The sequence below is a fragment of the Monodelphis domestica genome, chromosome 4, assembly GCF_027887165.1.
Source record: "Monodelphis domestica isolate mMonDom1 chromosome 4, mMonDom1.pri, whole genome shotgun sequence".
Classification (NCBI taxonomy): domain Eukaryota; kingdom Metazoa; phylum Chordata; class Mammalia; order Didelphimorphia; family Didelphidae; genus Monodelphis; species Monodelphis domestica.
Window position 1 is genome coordinate 154,501,721 of NC_077230.1, and position 22,973 is coordinate 154,524,693.

The 22,973-nt window shown below is 35.9% G+C and overlaps 1 protein-coding gene across 40 annotated transcripts in view; it reads right to left on the reverse strand.

Annotated features, from left to right (window-relative positions):
- The window catches only part of NEB (nebulin), a 232,512-nt gene extending 210,113 nt beyond the window's left edge, over positions 1-22,399 (reverse strand). For 32 of the 40 annotated variants that reach the window (XM_056793843.1, XM_056793871.1, XM_056793869.1 and 29 more), the window contains exons 1-10: positions 22,300-22,398; positions 21,592-21,677; positions 21,017-21,081; positions 12,993-13,034; positions 11,105-11,320; positions 9,320-9,427; positions 7,471-7,575; positions 6,359-6,463; positions 3,572-3,676; positions 1,052-1,156 (exon numbers count right to left, since the gene is read on the reverse strand). In XM_056793843.1, the coding sequence (XP_056649821.1) occupies positions 1,052-1,156; positions 3,572-3,676; positions 6,359-6,463; positions 7,471-7,575; positions 9,320-9,427; positions 11,105-11,320; positions 12,993-13,034; positions 21,017-21,052 (822 nt within the window). In that variant the 5' untranslated portion in view covers positions 21,053-21,081; positions 21,592-21,677; positions 22,300-22,398. Of the gene's footprint in view, positions 1-1,051; positions 1,157-3,571; positions 3,677-6,358; positions 6,464-7,470; positions 7,576-9,319; positions 9,428-11,104; positions 11,321-12,992; positions 13,035-21,016; positions 21,082-21,591; positions 21,678-22,299 lie in introns of all 40 variants that reach the window. The other 8 variants (XM_056793863.1, XM_056793864.1, XM_056793853.1 and 5 more) reach the window with 2 other exon arrangements.
- Between the last annotated feature and the right edge of the window lie 574 nt (positions 22,400-22,973).

A 22,973-nucleotide genomic window follows, 5' to 3' on the forward strand; every position in this document is an offset into this window, starting at 1 on the left:
AACATATGTATTAAAACAGTCTATTACATAAATGTAGCATGTCAATTCATAGGGATACACATGCTTTGCCACTTGTGCTTTCAAAATCAGTACCATTTTGGTTTTGTAGGTTAATTACTATGGGATGTTTTCAGTTACTTGAAGATAAGCTATCAAAGATAAATTCTCAAGATGAAGATTTAGTTGGAAGAGACCTTAGACATCATCTAGTCCAAGTCTATCATTTGACAAGTGAAGAAAACTGAGGACCAGAGAAGTTAAAGGACTGACCCAAGTTCACAGGGGCAGGTAGGTGATATAGTGGTTAGTGTTTGGGGCTTGAAGTCAGAAAGACTCATCTTCATGCTGATCCAGCCTCAGACTCTTACTAGTTGTGTGACCCTGGTTAAGTCACTTAATCTTGTTCCTCATCTGTAAAATATCCTGAAGAAGGAAATAGCAAACTATTCCAGTATTCTTGCCAAGGAAACTCAAATGGTTTCATAAAGAGTCAGAAACAACTCAAAACGACTGATCAACACCAACAAAGGTCACACAGTAGAAAGTAGCAGAACTAACAACTATGGAAAAGCAGTAAAGCTAGCACCATGAAGCTTTATTAGCAGTTGTCTTACTCTACAGATTTATATTTCCTCTCTGCTGTTGTACAGAGATGGTTCCAAGATGTTACGAAAAACTTTTTGTACTAATGGGAGTCACAGAATCATAGATCTAGAGTTGCAGGGGACCCCAGAGATAGTCTAATCCTAATCCCCTAATTTTATAGCTGAAAAATGAGGCCCAGGGAACTTAAACTATCTGCCCAAGGACACATGGGGAAGAAATAATAGAAGCAGGATTCAAATCCAAGTCTTCTGACTTCAGAGTCATTGCTCTTTTCACAATATCAGACTACTTATTTGTTTAGGTAAAAACAATGCCAACAACTTGGGGGAGGGAAGAAAGACATTCCAGTAGGAGACCCAGGCATCTCCAAAAGGCACATTGCAGTTATAATTCTATGTCTGGTAAAGTTTCCACCAAAGTCCATGCCTGGAATCCAAGTGCTTACCTTACTCAGCTGATTGTTCACTTTCTTGGCAAATTCTATATCTGGTGGATCTGCCAGTGGAGTAAACTCAGAATTCCGTTCTGCCTGTCCTTTTTTGTAGACAACCTAACATCATAAAAAGGCACAAATGGGAACAATTTAGTATTACTGAGCCAGAGAATATTCTCCTGGCTTTTACTATGCTCATGTGAATAGGGGCTGTAAAGGGCTTTGTACTTTTGCCCCATTCAGTTTGCTCCCTCAATGAATAGAATCCCTGAATCTGTGTTTTATGAGACTGAAAAATGCAGCTAGAACCTGGTTTGAAGGAAGAAATAAAGAAAAAGAAAGAACAAAAAGGAAAGAAAAAAGAAAGAAAAGAAAGACATGTGTATATATTTAAATATCTATATACATGTATGTACGTATGCATGTATGTATTTTCTATCTCTTCTGGGGCTTCCAAATTTGTGATCTAAGTAATAGTTGAAAAGACCTGTGCTCACACCTACAAGTTCATGATGGCTTTCTGGTTCTAAAGCCATCCCCTCTCTACCACTTCTATAGCACCTCCATAGAGACCCATGAAAAGTAGGAAAACAGAAAGGAAGGAGAAAGGAGAGAAAGAAGAAATGAGGGGAAGGAAGAAAACAAGGAAGGAAGAAAAAAGAAAGGAATAAACATTGAAGACAGACTTTCATGCTTAATTTATTTGAAATTCACTATCTAATTTCTTTAAACCTCATTGGTTTCTTCTTAGTCCTATTTTGATGTTTTATTTAATAGTTTCTAGGGCCAGAAAGTGAATTAGAGATGGGAATAGAGTTAGAAAAGGGACACATCATATAGTTCTAGATCTCTTGATGATCTGACAGTCTGATAAAAATTGATTTCTTGGAGATTAGGGTCTATGTGCTTCAATGATTTAAAGCGATTTTGTTTAAGATTCTCTCTGGTTTACATATTTAACACCTAATGAGCTTAATGGCTCTCAAGTACTAGAAAAGTGTCTTCTTGTTCAAAGCAGAATGAGGACAGCGTGACAAGCAGGGTAAGAGGAGTTACAGAAAGAACATACAAGGGACACAGCCTCTAGAATAGAACTCCCAGTCTACATGGCATGTACTATGAATAAGAATTTGCTTTGGGCTCCACGCCCAATAATTGTAGAAGTTCGTGCTGTGGTATTAATAGACATTTAAGTAAGAAGATACTTTTGGTAAACTTAGCCTGCAGCAAAATACAACATATAGCTCACCTCAAATACTTTTGGAATGGAGTGAGAGAAGAATTTGAATTTATTATTGTATATAGTGACTACAATTTAACTTTCCCTTAGAAACATCAAAGGATTTGACAAACTGATTTTTATAGAATTGATTCAATTAATGCCATCTTTATATCTCCATATGCTGGAAAAATAAGGCATGTCACTGAGACATTGAATTATCTTTAAAATATTTTCCTTAGTTTCCTTGATATTGTGTGATATCCCTGTTGTACCTCAGTCAGTACAGTATTTATTTCAGCATTTCAAGGTTCCAAAATCATCTCAATGACAATTTTGTCTCTCCAGATACTTAGCAAGTTCCTTGTATTTTCTACATAGATCTCATTATATTCTCTTGGCACAGTGTGTGACACCTACTAGTCACTCAACAATTACATGTTGTTGAGTTCACATTTTAGAAGAGAAGCAACGGAGACTTGTTAGACAGGGATGTACAAGAGTCAGTCCTGGGCATTAGACTGGTTCCAAGTATTAAATGATTTAAAAGAATAATATACTTCCTCAAGCAGCTAGCTAACCACCAGGAAAAGATGGGAGCACTGAGACCAACCTGCGCTATATTTGTACCTCAGAAAATGGGATAGAGAACGTGCCTGTTAAGTTAATAGCAGACCTTAAAAACATGGTCAGAGGAACATATTTAAGGTAATTGTAGGGCCAGTTCAAATACTTTAAGAAGAAAACAAATCTAAACATACAGGTGCAAAGTGAAGAATAACTTGTTCTGCACAAGTAGACTAGAAAAGGATAGCAGGATCCTAGAGCATCTCTAGACCCGCTAAAAAAGGAAAATCTATAAATGTATAGGACACATTCTTGGAATAATTGAGTCTGAGTTATCAGCATTTCTAAAAGTAATGCATGAACATTCAAAAGATGTTACTTCTTAAAGGACTGACAGTAAAGAAACCTACTCTGCCCATCTCAGCTGGGGGGCATATTCTGCCATTGGAGCCTTTGATGTTTGACTCTAGAACCCATTTAAAATAATCTCTAGAACAAACAAGATATTTAAATACTTTTGCTAATTTGAGAAAGCTGTTGAGGATCTGGACACTTGTGATTCAGAAATACAAAATTCTATTTTTGCATGGATACAAGATGACTCCGCCATCAGGGTTAGGAAGGGGAAAAAGGGCGAAACTTTCCTCCTAGAGAGTTCCAAGGGATATGAATTTGGCCAGAAGAGGGTTAGAACCCCAGATAATTTTGGCATCAGAATCCAACTGCATATTTGTATTTTCACTTACATCACTGAGAGCTTTCTGGGCTTGTGCAACCCTCCTCAGCTCTGGACTGTCATTGTATGGGTAAAATAAACTTTTGTCTGCTTCCCAGTCTTCAGTGTACTGTTTCTAGAAAAGAAAAAAGAAAGAAAATGTGAAAGGTGAAAATCCAATTCAATTTCCCTTTCATAAGAAGTAGGTATAGATTTAATAATAGCTCACATTTATATAAAACATCTATTAAGATTACATAATATATATTATCTCAATGGATCCTTGGAACAATCCTGAAAAGTTAAGTTTTGCAGCTGTTATTTTCTCCTCACAAGACATAGACCTGAATAGGTTAAATGACTTGATAGTAATAATTGGCATTTATATAGAACTTTAAAGTGAGAAAAGTACTTTTTATATACATTATGTCACTGGAGCCTCACAACAACATTATAACATTGGCGCTTCACAGCATATATATGTATATACATATATACATAACTATGTCTTGCTATGTTTCTGTTATATCAATTCTTTCTTTGGAGGTGGACATACACAAGTTATTTTTCAAACTATTTCTTTTTTTTTTAACCCTTACCTTCCATCTTGGAATCAATACTGTGTGTTGGTTCCAAGGCAGAAGAGTGGGAAGGGCAAGGCAATGAGGGTTAAGTGACTTGCCCAGGGTCACACAGCTAAGAAGTGTCTGAGGCTAGATTTGAACCCAGGACCTCCCATCTCTAGGCCTGGCTCTCAATTCACTGAGCAACCCAGCTGCTCCCCAAACTATTTCTATTGGTTTAAAAATGTTCTTTTGTTTCTGCTTGTTTCACTTTCATGTAGGTCTTTCCATTTTTATATTTTACATTTTTTGTACTTTTTGCTTATTAGCAACTTTACTTCCATTGTTTCAGTTTTTAAAATTTATTTATTTAATAGAATTTATTCCCAGGTATCACAGCCCCTCGCTGCCCTCTCCTCATCAAAAAGGCATTGCCTAATAAAAAGATATATATTTATATATATATTACCTCTTTCATGTTTCTATTTTTCATTCTCTGGAAGTTGACATCCATAAGTTATTCTTCAAATACTAATTCTGTAGTTGTATGTAATGTTCTCTTGGTTCTCCTAGTTTTACTCTTAATTACTTCATGAAGATCTTTCCAGAATTTTTAGAAAATTAACCTGCCTATCATTTGTTATGGCACAATAATATTTCCTCACAACCATATGCCACAACTTGTTCAGCCATTCCCCCAATTGATGGGCATCCCTTCCTTTTCCAGTCCTTTGCCTTCACAAATAGAGCTGCTATAAATATTTGAGGACAGATAGGTTCTTTTCCTTTTTACCTGATTACATTAGGAAATAAACCTAATAGTGGAACTGCTAGTCAAAAGGTATACATGGTTTCATAACTCTTTGGGGGTAGGTCTATATTACTCTCCAAAATGATTGGATCAGTTCACAATTTCAACAGTGTGTTGATGTCCCCTCCAACATTTGTCATTTTGCCCTTTTAACATCCTACTCAATCTGATGGGTGTGAGATGATATCTCAGAGTGGTCAGAGGATTCTTAATCTGGGGTCAAAGATGTCAGAAGATTTTAATAAGAAGATAGCTAGATTTTAGTGAGTATATGAACTTAGATGGTAGAAATATTTGGACAACTGCATATCTTTTATAAATCTGATTTTAATAATTAATACATTTCATTTTATGCATTTAAAAACATTATTCTGTGGGTTGTATGCATTTCATCAGACTCTCAAAGGGATCCATGACAAAAAAAAGATTAAAAACCCTGAGTTAGATTAAGTGATGGAGGGCAAGGTAAAAATGAATCCCTAGATAGCAAAGCTAAATGAGATCCAAACATAATCTGCCTTCTTCTACTATATTCAAATGACTCTTTTAACAGTTTTATCCTTTCCCCCCCCCTACCAAATCTTTATCAAAGGTGTAGAATTACTTGGTTTCTTTATCTCTTTCTTATTTACTGTCTACAGTAAGTTGTAATAAGAATATAAGCAAAAATGTCAATGTTTGGAACAGTTGGAAGAATGCCATAAATGGGGGCTTAATTAATACTTTTGATTGGTTAGATAGAAGAGGGGGAGGGAAGAAGCCAGAAACATTGAACTGGGTAATTGGCTCTTATGTCAGGCATTCCCAACCAAAGGATTGAAACAACTTGCCTAATAGATTGCCAAGCTAGTTGCAGCTGCCTTTGCTCCCAATCCCCTACCTCACTACTATGCCTCCCTTCCCTCAGTTTTAGGGGATTCCTAGTAAGGAAGGGAGTAAACCAGCCATGATGTCTCTTTCCCCATTCTCATCTTCCCTCACATCACCTCACTTTGTTCAGGGACCACACTATCAGCACCTACTTCGGCTAATTTCCAAATTTAGGAGCCATGAAAAATTTACTTTCTTCATGAGAAGCTGGAGACACCTTTCTTAGACCTTCAGGAATCAACTGTAAATTCTTGAAATTGTAAACTATAAATTCTTGAGTTGGACAGGTTTTTTTGAAAGACAGCTCCAAGCAACATTTCCCTTAGAAAAAAACTCTTCTTCTGGGACTCATATCATAGTGTACGTTGAACCTTTCTTGCACACGTATGGCAGAATACTGGAAATCATAGCTACCTGTACCTATATCATACCTACCTACTTTATTCCACCATTCAATTGAAAATCCCCTTATCTTAGCTGTACTTTCTATCTCCCCCAGTTCGTAGCATACAGTAGGCATTTAATTTTGTTTGATGAACTGGTGTAGAGGGATGGAAATAAGGTTGTTCCTTACCTTACTGAACATGGCCGTGTTCTTAATTGCCTGGACGAGTTCTGGAGCATCAGGGGGAAGCAGGTACTTATCTTTGGTGTCTTCCCAGTTCTGCTTATACAAAACCTTGATGAAAAAAATTAAATAGGAGGCAGTTATTTAATCTTTAGGATTAAAGGTTCTCAGGAGAACTGTTAAGTGTCTTTTGCTCCTTGAGCAAGATTTGTCACATGAAAAGCATTTAATGCAAAAAACTCCTATAATATTTTTCCTTTAGAAATAAGCTTAAAATTTGTAAACTCCAATATTTTCACTGAATAGCTCAAATCTATCTCCTTGTTAAATTCTGCAAAAATTTAAATTGAAAAAGAATTTGTCATATGAACTTGACAAGCATCAATAAACAGGAACATTTCCAGATATACAGAAGATTGGGGGGGGAAAGGATTATATATGGATTTTGTATATTTTATTTTTTCTCCTGAAGTCAGGCATTGTCACAGGTTATTACAAATTTAGTGCCATCTTGTCCAAACTTTTCAACTTTACAGATGAGGAAACTAAGGCCCAGAGAGGTCAACTCACTTTGTTTAGTCATTTTAGGCATGTTTGACTCTCCATGATCCCCCTCCCCCCCCCCCCGGGTTTTCTGGCAAAGATACTGAAGTGGTCTGCTATTTCCTTCTCCAACTTATTTTACAGATGAGGAAATGGAGGTAGACAAAGTTAAGTGACTTGACTAGAGTCACGCAGCTAATAAGTGTCAGAATTCAGATTTGAACTCAGGAAGATGAGTCTTCTGATTCCAGGTCCAGCTTTAGGTGCTCTAAGCCACTCAGGGAATTAAACAGAAGTAGTGAACATGAAATAAACTTGCAATGTTCAGGATTAGGCTTTTATATTCAATTTTCTTCCTCTAACAATAAAAGATGACATGGATATAGGATTAGAAGAGACTTCAGAGACCATTAGTCCAATCCCCTCATCTAAAAGTTGAGGTAATGGAAGCCAAGAAAACTCAAGTGACTTGTGCCAGGTAGTAACAATCAGAAGCAAAATTTGATTCCAGGTCCTCTAAGTCCTGCCTCTGGGTTCTTTGCCTCTGACCTTCTGGGGAACCATTCTGGTCTTACCTTGCTAACTTGCTGCGACACTTTCTTTGCATGTTCGATGTCCTTTGCCTTCTCGTCAACATGGCAAATTGTTTTGGCGACATCGCCATCCATACGATACTTCACCTATACCAACAATAATAGTACAAGTCAGCGAGAGGTAGTGACCTTATAGAACTTCTGGTTGCACAGAGGATGACACAAGTGAAGACATATCAGCTTCTTAACACCAAACTCTGGATACTTCCGTTATTTTGGCTCAAAGAGCTGGAACCACAGTTTTCCTTGTCCATTTCCTATCATCTCATCTGACCTGGTGTGTAGAAAGTACTTAATAAACACTAATCAGTTAACCTTGGAGGTCCCTTAAAGCTGTCCATCTATGGTTCTACAAGCCTCTCAGATTGTTTCTTGGATTCAGTTTTGCCTGCTGCTGCTTGGGTTCACCAATGAATCACCACGAAGAACCATGATTGAGTTGCTATTTATTTTGACTCTACTTATTTCAGGGATTCGCGATTTTATCAGCGTGTTACTCCATCCATCAACACAGATTACAACCTCTTCATGCCTTAGGAGTCTTCATGAGTGGTCATATGTTGGAGTGCTTCTCTTGTAATTAGTGGGTCTGTATTTGAAACTTTTGTGTTTAAGAGAAGCTTGAAGGGTTCCTTCTGGCATACCCTGCAAGATTGTAGGGTCAACCCCATGCCACAAAGAGGCATAGAAACAGAATTTTAGTGGAGGTTCTTTTGAACATCCCCCTCTAAATACATACTGCTCTTTGGATCTCTGACCAGCCCTATGAGGTTTATACCAAGTACCACAACTTAGAGTTAATGCTCCCTCTAAACCTCTGGGCTTGTTTAACTTCCCATAACTCTATACTTTGAACATGTAGTTAAAGTCCATATTCTTCCATTCAATCAATTCCACTGGCTTTCTGTGACCTCCAAAATAAAACATTCTCGAGTTCAATGTATTTTCCCAGTGATCTCCAATGTTACCCTCTCTTTTCCTCACTCATAACTCTCCATCTCCCGCCTCTTTGTCATACATATATGTATACACAATCATATTTATTGTGGGCACATGGCTTATAAATATGTATATACAAACATGCATGTAACATGTCACATAATATATGCATAGATATTCCACACAGGCATTAAATAGGTTTGTATTATAGGCACATGTTTTATAAATATACACACATGTCCAATATATGTAAGCATACAGATGCATGTATGCATACACACATGTGTTGTGACTACAGCTTTTATAGGTATATGTATACAAATATATAATCTATCTCATACATGTATGTATACATGGTCATATATGCATTCATATGTTTGGGTGTATATAATTTAGAAACATGTATACACACACATATATACACAAATATGCATATTTGTATATACATAGAATTTTACTGGTAAATGTTTAACAATTGGCTCTCTGGGGAAAAATGTATATCCTTGACACGCTTCAAGTTTAATCTGCATTGTTAACATTTTCTCCCTCCTTTTCTTAAATCTAGACAATCAACACAACCAAAAATTAAGCCCTAATTTGTAGCACATGCTAGTTTCTTAGCTGTGTAAATATCCACACTAGAAATTTAGCAATCAGTATGAGCCAGTTCAGCTGGCTTCAGCACATCCTTGCATACATGTATTTATTAACTTTCTATTTTGCTGTATATATTTGTATATTGATTTGTTAAATACTCAAATAAAATGTAAGTTCATTGTAAATAGGGGTTCCCTCATTCTTTGTGCTTGTGTCCTCAGCACTTCACACTGTGCCTGCCATATACTGATAAGTACTCATTGATTGGCTAATGGATGTAGACATACCAACCCACCTCACTGAGTTGATCTTGTACTTTCTTGATTCTTCGAAGTTCTGGAGTATCAGTCGTGCTGGCATAAGGTAATCCTTTAGTTTTCTCAAAATTCTCTTTGTACTTATTCTGAAAAAAAAAAGTCAGCATTTAAACTAGAAGACACTAAATCCAGGGATACAGTAGTCCTCATATCTATCACTATTTAATATACATCCCCAACACCAAATTGAATGCTATTAGTGGATACTTGATAAATATAAAATTGACATGTATATTGTCTTAAAACACTTACTAGAGACTTATGAGTGTGTGTTTTTACATATGGAATGACCAATGAGTTAACTCTCTTTACCAACAGAGATTTGTAACGTTTTGTGTAACTTATAGTCTTAGAGAGTTGCTTTATCGATCTGAGATCCAAATTTGCTGCCAGTGACATGACTTTCAGAATTGTAAGTAAGAACATGAAGGCAAGTGGAAGCTTGTGATTACAAGGAACTGATGTGCTAACAGTTGAAACAACTCAGATAGGACAGTTGTGACCAGGAAGGAGCACAATGGTCCAGAAGGATAAGGGTAAGATGAGGTGGGGACTCAGAGGATTGTTATCAGTGCACCTCATTTAGGAACAGTGACAGAATTGATGTGATTCTGGATCATAATTTTAGAAGTTAGAAGATGGGAGAAAGAGGGATGCTTTTTAAGCAACTGGCAGATTTGTTATGTATTTTCAATGAATATTCTATATATTATTACCTATTTTATTAATCATAATAGTGTGTTTAATCTAACTATATGTTATATGATTAAGAAATACCCTTCTCAAAGAATGCTATCCACATTGAAAGAACTATGGGAATATAAATGCCAAAGAAAAACTTATGACATCACTTATCATTTGGTTATATGGGTATATGGCTTTAAAAGATTGCTCTATGGTAAAAATGAATAATGTGGAAATAGGTATCAAATGATAACATTTGTACAACCCAGTGGAATTGCTTGTCAGCTCTTGGAGGAGGTAGGGAAAAGGGAAGGGGAAAAATGAATCAGGTAAATATGGGGAAATATTTTTAAAATAAAATAAAAATGTAAAATTAAAAAAGAAACACTCTTCTCAGACATGATTTCTATATATTTAACCAAACCCAAACATACCATTATTATAGGTCAAATTGACTAATGATTAATGACTAAATAAAATTTGTCTTTGAAAGTGGTCTTAGCCTCATTATATAGTGTTAATTGCTGAAATAGTGATCTCTCTCTCTTTCTCTCTCTCACACACATTCTCTCTCCTACACACATATATACACACACACACACAATGTCATAATATACAATATATATTCTGAAGGATTTTATTATAGAATAATCTGACATACACATATGTATTCTGAATGTAGGATTAACTCCTAAGAGACATAGTAATGTCTCATCTATATAGTTTAAGACAAAAACAATTCAGCTTTACCAATATTTTGGCAAATGCTATGCAAAGTTTTTGATTTAAAGAGTTGCTTGGTTCAGGAGGGTATTAATTGACTTGCTTGGGATCACATAGTCATTATGTACCAGAGGCAGAACATGAATCCAGTTATTCTGGAATCTGAGTCCATCTCTGCACCCATTTATGTCACAGTGCCTCCCAAGGATTATATATGTGAAGAAAACATTTTAGAGGAAATCGTAAGATAGCCTATAATCCCGTGAGGAGTCTAGTCTCTTTCAAAATATCATCTTCTCACTGACAAGACAGTTTTTAGGAGATGACTTGGGAACTCCATTTCAATACAAACTTACCGGACTAAAGAGATTCTGCATTTTCTGGCTATGTGCAATGTAAGGGGTCATGAATTTTGAAGGGTCCACTTTCTTCCTGATAACTCTTTTCCTCTCTGCTGGTTTTGTTGGTTCATCATGAGATACTGTCCGTTCTTCGTGGTAAGATATAGTAGGCTGTACATCCTGGTCAGTTATGGTCCGTGTAGTAGTCGTTTCATAAACTTTTGTTATGGTCTAAAAATTGTGATGGGCAAATCAAGATTATCATAAAGAGAAAAATATTACACTAGGGTTCTGAATCACAGTTCTGACCTAGGTCAGTACATTTTATTCTGGTCATATTTTACCAAAGAAAATAATATTGTATAAAATAAGATATAGCACACAATATACAAATAAATGCATGCAATATCATACCATTGGATGCACCATATTAAGACTGCTCCTATAGATAGCATATATTAAAAGTTTTTTTCTTATTCATATATATCATTTTGTCAGACATTTATTAATGGTAATAAGCACTAGGATTAAATGTTATTTCATTCTTTTTTGTTATTAAGATTTCATTGGTTCTTTTTAAAACCAGCATGCCAAAGGAAAAACTAAATTCAAATTATTTTGAAGCTGGGAAAATGGACACACATGAAGTTCACATTGTGGCTCTCATAGCAGCTTGTGAAATAGATTAGGCAGGAGCAAGGTACAAAAGGCTGGCAGCTTTAATGAAAAAAAACTTGTTTATTTTACAGGCTTTATTTCTTTTCTCATCCCTCTGAGACTATACTGAAAGCAATAATTAACCTTAAACCACAGACATTAATTACATCAAATACAGCAGGTTAATAAGCTACCTTCTTATTCTTTAATTAAATGAGTATGAATGTCATGTTCACTGATGAATTATTATTTCATACGAGGGAAAATAGCTTCAGATATAGCATGCCATTTATCTTCTATAGCAACCCTATCTGATAATTGGGAAATTTGAATTATATTTTATAAGCAAAGAAACCCATACCATGTGGTCTTTGAAGAAAAAAACAAACAACAAAAAACACCAAGCGCTGAGCACCATCATAACATATTCTTTAAACCAACAAAAATGACCTTCTTTGACACAAAAGTTCCTCTGGACAGTTATGAATAGAGACATTTAATTAAAGATGAAAATGTATAAGCAAAAGATTGATATCAAGCACTGTCAAATCATGGCCATCCAATTATTTTTTAGGCATGGAGTTGTATTAATTAGAAAATTAGCCCCTTTACTATTCTCTAAAGAAGTTAGTTTCTACACAGATATAATAGTCCCTGGAAAGCATTCAGTGTTAACCCCTTGACTCATAAGTTGCCAAGCATTAAAAGAAATATTTGCATGCAGAAAACCACACGAAGCTCCATCACAAGAGAGGTATTTCACCTTGAAAAAAGAATTCCAAGTTGGAATATCTATCTGAATGGTTTACTCAGAATTTCAAATTAGTTAAGTCTGAGTAGCATTACATATATCATGTCAACAGGGCCCAGAAGCAGACAGATGCCATCCTTGTTGACATAAATGATGATGTGCAAGTTGGCAGTCTTTGTCAATGATGCTGCATGCATCTGCATCGCAGATCATAACTGCAACCACAGGTATGAATATTGGATATTTGACCTTCAATTCTAATTAACATTATCCATACCATAACCAGGACTTACCAAAAAATTTTCTAAGGAATAATTCTCAAGTATTTTGTTTATTATTTTGAATTTTAAGATGGTGAAATAACCCTTCAGACCCAGTCCCCCATCCAGATGTGAATAGCTCCTCCCCCAAATGGTACTATAGAGACTTTGCACACCACCACAGCCATGGCGATTTTATGAGTGTGCTGTACGTGCAAGTGTCCTGAGCCTTTACCTCGCCCGGCACTTCTTCATAGATAACTTCTTCTGTGTAGTACTAAAAACAGAGTACAAATGCCATCACTTCATCAGAAGAGACTATGTTGGTTTTCACCTGAGTCTCTTCATGTGAATCCTTCTCTATATTCCAGTAGCTCATTTGCTTAGAAAGGTACAGTGGTAAGGATGCTCAATTTGAAGTTAAAGAACCAGATTTTGAATCCCAGCTCTGTCACTTACCTGGATGACCTCGGACAAGTTATTTAGTCTCTTAAGTATCATTTATCTCATCTATAAAACTAGCAGATTAGACTAGAGGGCTTTTGAGGTCTCTAGATTTAGAATTGTAAACCTATGATTCAAGGATTCCTTTTAGTTCCAAGTCTGTGATACTATGATCTCCATGGAAAAGAAGCCAAAGAGAGAAATGTGATAAATAGAGAGCTTATGTGGATATTAAAGGACTTTTTGCTTTTTGTTCCCTAAGGTAGTTTTAGTAACTTTCCTAGGATATCTCTATTCTTAAGTGTATCTGTCTGTCTGTCTGTCTATCTATCTATCTATCTATCCATATATCTATCTTCCTCTCTATCTATCCATCTACCTTTCTATCCATCTATCCATCTATCTACCTTTCTATCTATCTATCTATCTATCTATCTATCTATCTATCTATCTAACTCTCTATCTTTCCATCCATCTATCTACCTTTCTATCCATCTATCCATCTATCTCCCTCTCTCTCTATCCATCTATCTACCTTTCTATCTATCTATCTATCTATCTATCTATCTATCTATCTATCTATCTCTATCTCTCTATCCACCTATCTACCTTTCTATCTATCTATCTATCTATCTATCTATCTATCTATCTATCTATCTCTATCTCTATCTTTCCATCCATCTATCTACATTTCTATCCATCTATCCATCTTCCTCTCTCTCTATCCATCTATCTATCTATCTATCTATCTATCTATCTATCTATCTATCTCTATCTATCTCTCTATCCACCTATCTACCTTTCTATCTATCTATCTATCCATCCATCCATCTATCTATTTCTTTGTTTAGTTTTCTATATCTAGGTCCCACAGTGTCCCATTCAACAGTTCAAGAAGTATAATGATGACAAGTGTTGACAAGAAAATTCAGTGCTGTTTTGTCCCTCATTGAAGCTAGGACATGTGAAATTCTTAGGTTAGAAGGTGTAAGTCAACAATCAAAGTAATGATGCAAATCTTCCAAATATCTTCTTTCTGAAATATGTCTTTTATGATGCAGAAGCTCAGAATATTCAGATAACAGAAATAAGAATTTATAGAGTTATGCATATTGTATAGAGAAATATTAACTGTAAAAAATGGCAATTGACTCACTGACTACCCACTTTCCATAAACTTTTCATATAGTCATCCAGTTTTAGAGCCAGAAAGGACATTTTCTGAGACCCAGAGAGAGGTGATTTGTTCAAGGTCATATATATATGGTCAGAAGGCCAGTATTCTTTACATTATACCTCATCCTAAATAAAGAAGACAAAACAATGACATATATTTATAGTGCATACATTTTAATTTACTTTAAACTAGTTAAAAATAAATAGATATATTCTTTTTGTTTTGTCTTTGTGTCCCCAATATCTAGTGCACACTGCCTTGTGTATAAATAGGGTTTTCATAAATCCTTTTTAAATTGAATTAAATTTACCCCCAGGAATATGCTACTTTTCAGTAAATGTCTGTACGATAACAAAACAGCTCTCTCTCTCTTTAAGTCTGTCTCATCTGAAATATTACTATACTTTATATTTTTTAAAGTTCTGATCTTTCTTTCCCATTTAACAAGAGTGCTGAATTAATCTTTCCAAGTCCTGTAAGTCCATTCCAAGACTTGCCCTTGCCAGAGAAGCAAAGCAAGATGTCTTACCCATCACAGTGATGGTGTAAGTTTAACTTTTCTGCTATCACCAGTTTCTGTGGAATCTGTAACCTATATCTGTAAACCAAGCCCATGTTTGTTCTTCTGACATCATCAGCAATAAAGAGACCACAATTAGAAGCTGGCTGACATTTTGCTGAAGACACGTAAGAGGGAGTAGAATTTAGCTCCCTCTGCCTCAGCCTTACTCAATCCTGTTGGATAAAGTAGCAGGAAAGGCTCATTCAGGTCAAATGCAACAGGAAAAGAGATGAAAATAAAGGATCTGGATCATTTCCCCAGTCATCAAAATACTTATATAACAGCATATTTTTCATTCTTTTTATTGTCATCACTAAAATATGCACTCAGAGGAGCAGGAAAATCCTGAGCACTACTTTTTCCATCACTGTCCTCCATTTTGGAAGACACATTCTCAAGTCATCCTGAAGTAGATCATGCTCTTTACTAAGAGGTTTCATCCAAATCATTTATATCAAACAAACATTTTTGTGCCTGCAATTACTGAGGGATCCATGTCTTGATTAGCAACATTTATAGATACTTCTTTTCTGATTCTTTGAGTTCAAATGCCTTTTCTATCAGTTTTACTCCACAGTGGTCTACCTGAATATGTTTTTTTATTATATTCTACTAAAAGGAAGAAAACATCTCTGTGCAGCTAAGTGTACAATGGGTAGGACACACTGCATATTGAATCAAGAAGACCTGAGTTCAAATCCAGCTTCAGACCCTGGATAAGTCACTTAACCTCTGAATGTCTTCCTTTCCTCATCTGTAAAATAAGGATAACAATAACACTTAACTTCCAGAATTGTTGTAAGGATCAGATGAGATACTATGTGGGAAGCCCTAGAAAAGTTCTTGATGAAGATGCTACCATGATACTATTCCATATTCAAGAAAGATTCACTGCATCTAGAGGGAAAACTAAACTAACCAGAGACATTTAGAAATATTTTGGAGGCTTAGCAAAAAGCTAAAATAGCTTTCTGCTGCCTCTTCCATTTTGCCTCTGCTACAGACTCAGTATCAGCAAGCACATCTTTTAGAAACATGACTAAAAACCTTTCACAGTATTGCTTATACAAGATACACTGAGATTGGTGGCCTTAACATCTATGTCAAGCCATAATTATCTGCTACTCTAGTGCTTCTAATTAGATGTTCCATCCTTGCCTTCATCATTTCCTTCCTTTTCATGTTTACATGGGCTCTGATGGATACTCTCAGGACAATTTTATTTCATATGTTTAAAGCTGATTAATATCCTCAGAAGGAAATGTTTTTTTTTAACAAGTTCCTCTCTGTAGAGTTCCTTATTGATCATTTTGCTCTAATTTATACAACCACCCCATTTTGAGTGTTCTGATGGATGTGAATATAACAGCAGTTCACAACTTATTTAATTTTCACTGGTCAGACTCAGAGCGGAGAATAGATTACAGAAACAAGAGGAACAAAACAGCAAGGATATAATCACTAAAAATTGCCTACTATATTTTCATGACATTAATTCAAGTACTAACTATAATTTTATTGACCTAAAAAGACAGAGTGAATATGGATGTTCCTGAGATTTTCCCTTAAGAAATCACTTTTTTCCCTCTCTTATAAGCTAGTGTTATAGAATAATATTAGTTTACTATGAAATGCTATATACTTGACTTCAAATAGCTAGAGGTTGGTCATTTGGAAGAGGATTATTCCGTGTGATCTCAGATGGCAAAACTAGAATAAATAAAAGATAGACAAAGAAGATTTCAGGTCATTATAAGCTTCAGCTCCCTAATAATTCATGCTAAACCCAAATGCAGTGGGTTGCCTCAAGAAATATAATGCTACGCATCCTTGAAGGGATTCAAGCAGAGCTTGGATGGTCCGTGATCAGAGTTATTGTAGAGACAATTCATGTAAGTGGAAGGAGATAGGACTATACCTGAAGACACAAAAAGAAACAATTCCAAAGAGGAAGAAATATGGGATTTTTCTAAATAGACTAATGTGGATACACATGGACTTTATCAACCAACTTAGGTTATTATAAGAAGTGTATAGAAGGTAGAGGCAATGCTAAGAAATAGATCATGAAGCTAGCACACTTGACTTTAATTCCTGGAAAATTTCTAGAATGTATCACAAAAGGGGGCAGATGGGTAGCTCAGTAGATTCAAAGTCAGGTCTACAGATGGGAGGTCCTAGGTTCAAATCTGGCCTCAGATACTTCCCAGCTGTGTGACCCTGGGCAAGTCACTTAACCCCCATTGCCTAGCCCTTACCACTCTTCTGCCTTGGAACCAATATTTGGTATTGATTCTAATATGGAAGGTAAGGGTTGTTTGTTTGTTTTTTAAAGGGGAAGTGGTGATTTTCTGAAAGGCAACATGGTTTTATCAAGACCAGGACAGTCTGCCTAACTTTATTTCCTTTTGTAACAGTCTCACCAAGCTAGCAAATGAAGAGAATGCTGTCTATAGATCTCTAGATTTTAGCAAAATTTTTGATAATGTATGCCACATTATTTTTATGAGATGAAGATGGAGAAATACAGATTTAATTATAACACAATCATATAGATTCATTATTGTTTGGGTGAGTGAACTCAAAGAGTATCTACAAATGTTCAATGAAAATGTAGAAAGTATGCGGTTAAATGCCACATGGATCTATACTTGATAATGGACTGACTAATAGTTTTTTTAATATCTTGGCTAAAAAGAGATATTATGTGCTTGTCAGATATGCAAATGACACAGAGTTGGAGGGAGAGCAGAGATAATTAACTAGTGACAGTATCCATAAGGATCTTGCCAGGCTAGCAGCACATTAAACTGAATCTAATAAGATGAAATTCAAAATGGATACATGCAAATTTTTGATACAAAAAATCAACTTCAATTAGTATAAGATATGGTTAAGCAGCAGTTCTGGAAAAAAAAACTGGAGCTATAATGGACTATAAGCTCACAGTGAGTCAGCAGTGTGATGTGGCAGGCAAAAGAACTAATGTGATCCTAGGCTGTATTAAGAAGCATTAATTCTAAGAATAGAGAAGTGATACTCCCATTATCCTCCACTCTCATCAGAACTCCTCTGGGGGACTGTTCAATTTTGGCATCACAGATTAATAAGGACATTGATGAAGTTAACAAATAAATAGGGAAATGATAGGTATTAGCCTAGTTCTTAACCAAAAGATTGTAGTAATGCAGTTTTTCATTACTGTTTTTTTGAAACTTTTTTTCAGGTTAGTCATAAAATTTGTTAAAAGAATTTTCAAATATTTCATCTGAAATATGATCTTGAACCTCAGTCTAAGAAATAACTCAATTGTCAGATGGAGAAATTAATGTTTTCTCCAGAGCTCCACCCAAGTAAAGGAAATATTTGGAAATATTCAGATGATATTTCTATTATCTCCATGATCAAGAGTTAATTACTGAACATTTTCATGTCCATGACAGTAGAGAGCTGAGTCAAATTGTTTCCAAAGAAGAATCTCTCTGTCTGTCTCTGCCATTCTCTTCCCTCTCTCTGTCTCTGTCTGTGTCTCTCTCTCTATCTGTCTGTCTGTCTGTCTCTCTTGCTGTCTCCATCTCTGAATGTTAAGGCAAGAAATGAGATTAGTGTAAGGAAATTTAATTAAAGTCAAAAGCATTTGTAAAATACCTTCTAGGTACAAGGCCCTTTGTGAAGTGCTGAGAATACAAAGATGAAAAAAAATTACCCAATCTCCATTCTCAAAAGACATTGTCTAATCAGAGGGATGAGATATTTGCATAAGTTCAACATGGGGTAAAATGTGAAAAGTGCAAAGGAAAGAGCCAGGCAAAGGGCCATGAACAATCTGAAGAGGGAGAGATTACTTTTAAGTGGGGCAATAAGGGAAGGCTTCATGAAGGAAATGACAGGAGAGGTGGACTTTGAGGGAAGAGGAGGATTTCAAGGTACTGAGAATTCAAGGAATGGAAAAGGGTTTGGCATATATACCCAAAGATAGGAGAGGGCAAGTAATTCATTTTGGCTGAATACAAGATAGATGAAAGATAAAACAATACTGAAAGGGTAGGTTAAAATGAGATCCTGAAGGATCTTGAGAGCCAAGAGGAGTTTGGTTTTTTGTTCAGGAGACAATAGGATTCACTTGAAGCTTTTGTGCAGAGGAATGCCATGTTCAGATATGCACATTAGAGAGAGTCAGAGATATATAATAGAAGGGGAAAGACTAGTGGCTTGGAGATAATCCAGGAAGCTATTAAGCTTAACCAAGTGAGAGATAATTGAAAACAAAATGAGGTTGTTTTCAGAGTAAATGGAAAGGGAAATTTAAAAATTACTCTTCATTGAATAAAAATTTAGGCTTTAATTAGAATTTATAGTCATTTCCTCATGCTATAGATACTCATCAGAGAAAACTGAGAGGACCTGGCAATGATCAGACATCAGAAGGGTCAAAGACAAAACTGAAGTTTTAAGCTTCAGTAACTAGGAGGATGACCGTGTGGAAATAAAAACAGAGAAATCAAAATGCAGGTTAAATTCGAGGGATAATTGGAAATTTTGGACATGCTGGTTGTGGAGTATCAGTAGGACCTGGGTGGTCAATGCATCCAACAGGCTGGGGCTTGGGCTTAGAGCGAGATGTATGGGTTTAAGAGTTATCTGATTGCTGAAGCAAAGAGTGGATGATATCACCAGCAAAGATAGTATAGACAGGAACAGATAGGCAGCTCAGTGCATAGAGAGTAGGACTAGAGTCAGGAGCACCTGGGTTCAAATTGGCCCTACCCAAGTGACCCTGGGCAAGTCACTTAACTTCCCTTACTGCTCTTCTGCCTTGGAAGTGATTCACAGTATCAGTTCTAGGACAGAAGGCAAGGGTTTACAGAAAAAAGAGAGTGTAAACAAAGAGGAAGATTTTCAGGAGATATTCACTAGGAAGACAGTAAACAAGTGAGGCAGACAAAGAAGGACTGGTCAGAGAGGCAGGAAAAGAACCAGAAAACAACGATATGGCTGAAGTCAGGATAGAACATTGAATATCATGAGGAAGAAGCAATTAGGCAGGGAAGGGGAAGAGAGAGATGGAAAGATAGACTGAATGGGTCTGTGATATTGTTTTTGTTTTGACTTTTGAGGGGTTTTGTTTGTTTAAGGAGAGGAAGAAAAACTCAAGACATTAAGACTTAAAAACAAAACAAAACACACCACCAATCTGTAAAAGAAGATCCAAAAGGATCAGTCCTCAAAAGGTTTGCTGGGAGAGTTTCACTAGGTGTACCACGAATTATATGGAACTTCACTTGCAATTGCACGAATGCCTAAGAGTTTACCCAGCTATCCTATAGTGTTTCAAACCTAAACATTCATGCCTAGATTTTCAACAATAGAATAATATTATGCTATGAGAAAAAAAAAAGCATGAAAATCAGGTTTTTGAGATGCAACCACAGGCTCATTCTCTCTTGATTTCTATTTTTAATTAAAGCAAAATACAAATTTGTTTCTATTGGGCAAAAACAGAGAATCAGTGGGAAATTGTTCATGGAAACTGCAGATTGAGGAGGCTTTGAATTGGATAAATAAATCTGAATCCATAAAAAGATTTTTTCAAGGAATGAGAACCTGACCCATAACATATTGCAGAAATTCTCTTTGAAGTCAAGACTAGTATTTATTTCTTTACTCTTTGGTAAGCAGTAAGTAATGGTGTTGATTCACTGGAACATACTTCCTCCTCTGTTCCTCTCCTCACTAATGCTTTGTTCATGTTGGGGAGTGGAAAGAATAAGTGGGTACAGCAGGGGTGGGTTTTCCAAGTAAAACGAAAAATAACCTTTAGTTCTCACTTTTTTTTAAGAAGAAAAGAAACGTTTGGCTACAGTGGCAGGATTTCCTTTCAGTCCTGATTCCCACATAATTATAGTTAAACTCAACTAAAAATATCCACCTTCTTATACACTAGCAATGCCTTTGTGAATGTAAAAGAGACAATCTCCCTTTAAAATGATTAATTCACTTACAAGGCAATGATTGATTCCCTATTAAAAACAAAACAAAACAAAACAACTCAGACATCAGACATCATTCATCTTACCTCCACCACTTCTTCATATTCTTCGTCATCCGCCATGTTTAGAGTAGTACTCTGTTATCTCTAACCTTTTAATATTACAGAGAAATAAAACACATTAGACATTATTCTCAGGAATGAAAATGAGTATACAACACTAGTAGTCTAAAGCAACATGAATATTAAACGCACAGAGATTTTTGTCATAAAAGCGAGACTAGAAATTTAAAATACAATTTTTATGACATCAAAATCAAATCTTCCTTTCACTGGTTTTCCTCAGTTATGTTTTATAATACCCTTTCTTAGAGTTGCTTTTAGAGTTAGAGAGAAAATGGGAAGCACAATGTTGACATTTCTACCAACTTGGATCAAAAGCATTTCCATTTAATATAGACAAGAAAAGAAAAATTCATTGTGATTTTTATGAAAAAGCTTGAAATTAACTGAAAGTACAAGAAAACATTGTGATATCCTTATTGTATAGCATGGATTGTGCTGAATATATTAGGAGAAAAGGCCTTGATTGAACACTCAAACTTGTCACACATACAAAATTATGTCTCTAAATAAATAAAAACAAAGAAACAAACAATGACCTCAAAGTACTGGGGTTAGTCTCTCCCCACGCACCATTGGCTTGAATGGGTACTCTCTCGTTTTTTCCTGCAAATATTGTTCAAACCTGGAAAATATCAAAATCCATACAATATGGGTTTTAAAATACACGGATGAAGGATCTTTGATATAAATTCCTAATTCAGTGACTAATGAAAGGTTTTCCCTGTCAGATTTGAACTCCCTGGTTTGATGTGAGTGTACAGAGTCCTGAAGTTTGATGGTGGGAGATGACACTTTGGAACAGCTGTTCCTTGAGGCAAAGATATTTGCCATGTAAGCCAATACCCCTAAACCATTGGTTGGTTTTGTTTAGCTAGCAAAACAGTCATTCCTTCTGAGGCAAATGGAGCCCAGTAGAGCAGGTTAAATATAGGAACATACAACATGGTCCCCATTTTAGTACAAATACATTAGGAGAAATATGGAAGGCAAAAAAATAGATTTTCTTAGGCAAGGGTACTAATATCACCAAAGAATGAACAAATTAGTTAGTAAGAACTCTAACTAAAAGCACTGAATTTGGGACATGAATAAGTAGCAAGAGATGCCAGAGACTCCAATTTCTCCTCTCTTTTTCGTTCATTTCCCCCAGTTTGAACCCCAAGTTTTATAAAAAACCTCAGGAGAAGCTTTACAATTTCCCATGCTAGAATAATCTCTCCCCCAAATGAAGAAGTCAGTCTTACCATTAATATATAAAATAAATCTCCTAAGCAGCAACGCCTCTCCAACTCTTCCCTCCTGAGAACCCCAGGCAAGAGCAACCCAGATGCACCAGCTCCCGAATTATCAGATGGCAAGAACAGCCAATCGGATGTCGAGTTGCTCAAGTTTCAGAAGCTAAATATACTGAGTGATCCCTTTGAAGGCCACCTGTTCAACAATTCTACTCGGAGAAAGAAGCTTATAACTTGCTCACAGTTAGCTAAAATTCATTAGAATTTTAGGTCACTTCTGGGGCCAGTACAACCAAGTTTGGAGTCAAACTCCTATTCATTGAACTCCTTATTCAGTAATAGAGTCACCAAACTGAAAGTTTGACCAAAACATCTAAACGTTTAAGTGATTTTATACCGAGAAAATTCTACACGTACTTTGTCAACTCATGGTTTTTCCAGCTGAATACGCTACTATGACTCCAGGGAGAAGAAGAATGGAACAAGACCTGAAAACCTTAAGACAGTTTGCCAAAAGGAGTCAAGAAGCAGAGGAATTTAAAGGACGAGTTAACACTGGGAAGAGTTCATGCTTTACTTTAGGTTAAGCATAGTACTAGTTACAATAAAGAAAAAGGAAAGGATACAAAAAAAGAAACTATGACCCCAATCCTCAGATCTCTCTTACACATATTTATAAAACT